This window comes from Cynoglossus semilaevis, chromosome 13, assembly GCF_000523025.1.
Source record: "Cynoglossus semilaevis isolate Cse_v1.0 chromosome 13, Cse_v1.0, whole genome shotgun sequence".
Taxonomy (NCBI): Eukaryota; Metazoa; Chordata; class Actinopteri; order Pleuronectiformes; family Cynoglossidae; genus Cynoglossus; species Cynoglossus semilaevis.
In genome coordinates, this window is record NC_024319.1 from 21,591,598 (window position 1) to 21,596,455 (window position 4,858).

Genomic DNA, 4,858 nt, shown 5'->3' on the forward strand with positions numbered 1-4,858 from the left:
TGCATATCAGTTCACTTTTCTATTTTCTATCAGAAAACAGACGTGGAGCGGCAGGCGACGGAGAAATGCTCTCCTTTCCCTGCTTCACTATTGGTCTCTCTTCTAAAGGGTTGTTCTGGTTTTTTTGTTGTTTTTGTTTTTTTTCTAAGCTGCCAAATGTAAAAAGAACACACACAGTGGCTCCTGCTTGTAAAGTATTGTCTTACGTTGTTTAGATTTAAAACTCTTTCTCATAGACATGCAATTCAGTGGCTCCTGCTATGAAAAGTATTGTCTTACGTTGTTTAGATTTATCAGTTTTAAGTTCTTGATGGACATTCAAAAATCAATTTTCTCTAATATATGCTGTTAATTATACCTGCAGCTTACATTACCCTGAGGGTCAGTAAACACTATCAAAATGCTCTAGCTTTTTTTTTGGCTTACTGTAAGCCATGTTATCTATTTTTCGGCTTAATATTTAGCATATTTTGGTTACTCTAAGCCAGTGGCCATCAACCTTTTTTGTAGGAAGAACCAGTCTGCCGGTATCAGCTGTTACTGCGGACTAGTAATACCTCGCCATTGTTGAAGGATCGTTAAATTTTTAAAATCAAACCTCTTTCAGACTAGTCAATTGGTGGTCAACATTTGTCATATTTTCTGGGACTGGATATCTTCCAATTGATTTTGCTTTGTTTCTATATTAAATCACCTACATATGTGAGTCAGGGCCATTTTCATTTTTTTTTTTCTTTTTTTTTTAGATGCCTCTAGGTACAGAACCAGTGACTCACAGCTGCCTGATCATATTTAGAACTAGTGACTCACAGCTGCCTGATCATATTTTATTATTGCACTGTTGATTCGCGACTCTGCTGAGAGACAGAGGGCTGGACCTCAGTGTGTATTGTGTTCAGACGGTACATGAAATAATTGCTGCTATGTTTTCATCCAGACTTGACAGGGACAGAGAGGTGATGCTCTGAACAAATTGTGTGATTTTCACTCTGCAGTGGTTTCAATCAGAGATTTAATTCCAGGAATTAACCTGAGCAGCTCTTCTTACATCCTCAGCCTCTGTCTAATGTCACAAAACAAATAACCAAAAGAGTGAGAGAGAGAGTTATCGTTTGTCTTTTTCTTCATCTGTGTCAGCTTCCCAACCTGTGGAGAACAGACTGTGCCAGCGGCCGATCCCTAACAGGTCTCAGCTTTGCCATGTCCCCTGTCCAATAGAGTGTGAGGTCTCGCCCTGGGGTGCCTGGGGGCCCTGCACCTATGAAAACTGTGAAGACCAGAGTGGGAAGAAAGGTATGGGAATTTTTTCAAGTCAAATCAAATTCATGCCAACTGTTGGAGTTGCCCTCCTGTTCAACTTATATTTTTCTTGTGTTGAAAAAAACCACACCATGATTAAGGTTTTTGTACATGTTTTACTATTTTATATTATAAATATCATAGGACATTTGGCTATTTCTTCCTCTGGTTTCCTGTAACCAAACAGCTTAAAGTCCTTCTCATAGAGCGCGTACACTTTCCTCCGGTCCTCTAGCGTGACTGTTTTGAACCAGTTAAATACAGACTTAGCGGTAGTCGCATCGGCCTTAGAGGGTGAGAGCTTGATGCCTTCAGGGAGATTTAAGATCTTCATCAGCTGTTCAATGTCCTCCTCTAGGGTCTCTTGATGTCCAACGAAATCATACCTAAGAAAGATAAACAATAGAGAGGTAAACCGCATGGAATAAATAAAGTCAACTTTGTGACACTAGGTTTTTTTGTGCAGATTGGCATTCAGGGATAAACAAGAGGCTGCAGCTTGGTTGGGCTGATACAGACAGACAGATGGACAGATTTTATTGAGTCCAAGCTGGGATATTACAGTGTGCAGTGTGTACACTCCATGATTTTTTACATCCTCCGATGTTGTTGAAATGTAGCCAGGTGCTGCTGCTACTACTCTGTTCTTTGCTGACTGTATTCTGTAGCAGACATTTGTCACGAGTTTTTCCTGTTTTCCGCAGGTTTTAAACTAAGGAGACGACGGATCACCAACCAGCCGACAGGAGGTTCAGGAAACTGCCCCCACCTGGTGGAGGCACTGCCTTGTGATGATCCCTCCTGTTACTACTGGCAGCTGGTCAGCCTGGATCAGTGTGTCCCCGGAGACGGGAGGACGTGTGGCCCCGGAGCTCAGCTGGCTCAGGTCCAGTGTGTCAACAGCAGTGGTGAGGAAAAAAAAATGAAATCACTCTCAGAATTAAGAGGTTTCAGCTACACTTCACTGCTTTTACCTCATGAAAAGTCAGGGATGGTTGAAAATATATACAATACGGACAAAAACAGAGTTGTGTGCTTTAGCTATAAACCAAAAATAAAGTTGCGTGTACTTTGAGTTACTTCAATATCTATAGTCAGTTGAATTATTCAGAGTTTAGAAATGTTCTGATCTTCTCCCCAGAACAACAGAGAGTACGCAAAGTCCCTACTAAATAAAATACAAAGAATATTCTTAGTATTCTTAAAGAATTATAGGTTCTTGTTCTATTTCTCTGGAGTGTAGGGATGTTGACACAAATGTCCTGTCAGCATCATTCATTCCATCCATGCTTTTCTGTCATCTTTAGCTATTATATTACTATTAGCTTTCTTTTGGCTCTCTTTTCTAACGCACTTACACTATATCTTGATCCTTCGTAGAGTCTAATGTCAGCCTGGATCATTTCCAACCTCTGTCCTTCCAGCCATAGCAGCTTTAGAAATAAATTAATAATTGTTTTAGACTTGATTTTGTAATGCGTTCGTCCACTCTTGATTGACTGACTGCCTCGGTGATGCACTTCAGGTTTCGTCTTTGTGTGTGAAAAATATTCCTTATATAATCTTCAAAGTCACCTTCGTCCTGTTACTTCTCCAGCTCTGAGTGTAACATGCTGAGTACGTGAGGAGATTCCTGCACCCACTTCTTCTTCTGCCCATTCATTACCTTTCTCCTTAGGTGAAACCTCCAGTCTAATGCAGCGGTGCCCCCACTGTTCCTCTCTACACGCACTATTAAACCTCATTCCCTCTAAATCCTTTTCAGAGCGTCTTCTGACCTTTTCTGCTCCTGCTTTTTACTGCAGCTGGTGGTTACTGTAAATCTGCAATATAAAAGGCTGAGGAGCTGACATGTTTACTGGACCTCTCCTAGGGTTACACTCAAAGGTCGCTCGATGATAGGAGTCCTCTTGATTTGTTTCCTGAGTATGTAAGGTTCTTCTCTGTCGCAGTACACTGTCTCTCCAAATATTAATCCAGATTTTATTTTACTTGATCATCAAAACAGTACAATAATACTTTTTACTTCTTCCTGGTTGGAAGACTGTGGATGCTCCTTCCAACTCATACTCATCTTCTTGTACTGCAGCTGAAAATAAAAATTTCTCTGCCCTTTCTCCCTCAGGCTTCACTTGATCGATCCCTCCCTTGTCCCCTCTCTCAACTGAAAATGGATTTGTTCTGTTTTTTGAGTTTTTTGCTGCACTTTTTTTCCTCCTCAGAGGTTTTTCCACTGCATTCTCAAAAGTATATTTTCCAAGAGACAGTGTATCGTGGTCATAAAAGAGAAGGCCACACAGTCAAGGCCCCAGACAGCAGACCAAGGTCAATGTAAGTGTTATTGAAACCAGTGGCCATTGATATTCCCAGTAGTGACTGACTCACCACGTGAGTTGGCACTCAGGCAGCGAGGTGTTTCTGCTCCGCTCTCGGAGCTCAGAGGTTTTCCTCCTTAGCCTGCTTCTTCTCTTTCATTCATATTTACAGCCAGTCTGGGTGACACAGCAAAACACTGCTATCTGTTTTGTAAATAATACACATGTAAAACTGTGCTACACTAGGTAGCTTTTGTAAGTAGCATTATCTTTAAGCATTAAGCTTCAGCAGCCTTTTCCATTAGTATACAGTGGTCCCTCTCCTATCGTGGTAGTTGCGTTTCAAGATCCAGCGTGAAATGGGAAAAATTGCAGAGTAGAGGCGAGATAGTTATATTATTTACGTATATATTTACCCATTACAAACCTCCCCCACACTGTTATTAACCCTCCCTAGGCTGTATTACCCTTTCCAACACAATTATATACACAGTAGAGTTGTATAATGGCGACGCAGAGCGAAGTGAACGAGCAAGTGGCCGACAGACGAGGGGAGATGTTGAGAGATGCTACAATGCATGAGCCAATCAGCGTGAGGAACAGAAGAGCATGATCAATCAGCCAATAGTACACAGAGTACGCATCTTGTCGAGGTAAACAAAGCTACCAGTGATTGTTCGCAAATGCACTTATCTCAATTTTAAAACGAGAATCCACATTTTTAAAGCCAAACTTTTGTTTGTATAATTATTTTATAATGTCTAATTTTGCGATATAGCGAAAACATTTCATGATATCGGATTAAAAAAAAAAAAAAATCTGCGATGTACTGATGGACCGAAAATAAAAACACAGTATAGAGAGGGAACACTGTATACCTCTTTTGATAAAAATGCATTATGAGTAATTTAGTAGAACCAACATTTTCTTTGGACACGTTAGCATTACTAGTCTCACTAGAGTTTGACCTCCTGAGGGCAGCACCATCATTATCGTGGACTACTGCTATTGCAGTTGTAGCAGTACATAATGATTTACTTAGCAGCACATCAGCTTATACAATTGTAGGCAGTGCAAGATGTTTTTCGTGATGCATGTAGTGACCAAGCTATCTTTTATTCCCACTACAAGCAGGAGTAAAATCTTTTAGTGTTCTATTATAATTATGTAATATAATTATACCTTTTATGTGAGACCTAAAATAAGCTTGAGTAAAACTGCTCCTACCACCACTGTTGTTAGCA

At 40.4% G+C, this 4,858-nt stretch overlaps 1 protein-coding gene across 1 annotated transcript in view; it reads left to right on the plus strand.

The window, feature by feature from the left end:
* Window positions 1-4,858, plus strand: part of thsd7ab (thrombospondin, type I, domain containing 7Ab) — a 146,778-nt gene that overhangs the window by 78,434 nt on the left and 63,486 nt on the right. The window contains exons 7-8 of the mRNA XM_025061560.1: window positions 1,138-1,293; window positions 2,004-2,207. Coding sequence (XP_024917328.1) covers window positions 1,138-1,293; window positions 2,004-2,207 — 360 coding nt within the window. The remainder of the gene's footprint in view (window positions 1-1,137; window positions 1,294-2,003; window positions 2,208-4,858) is intronic.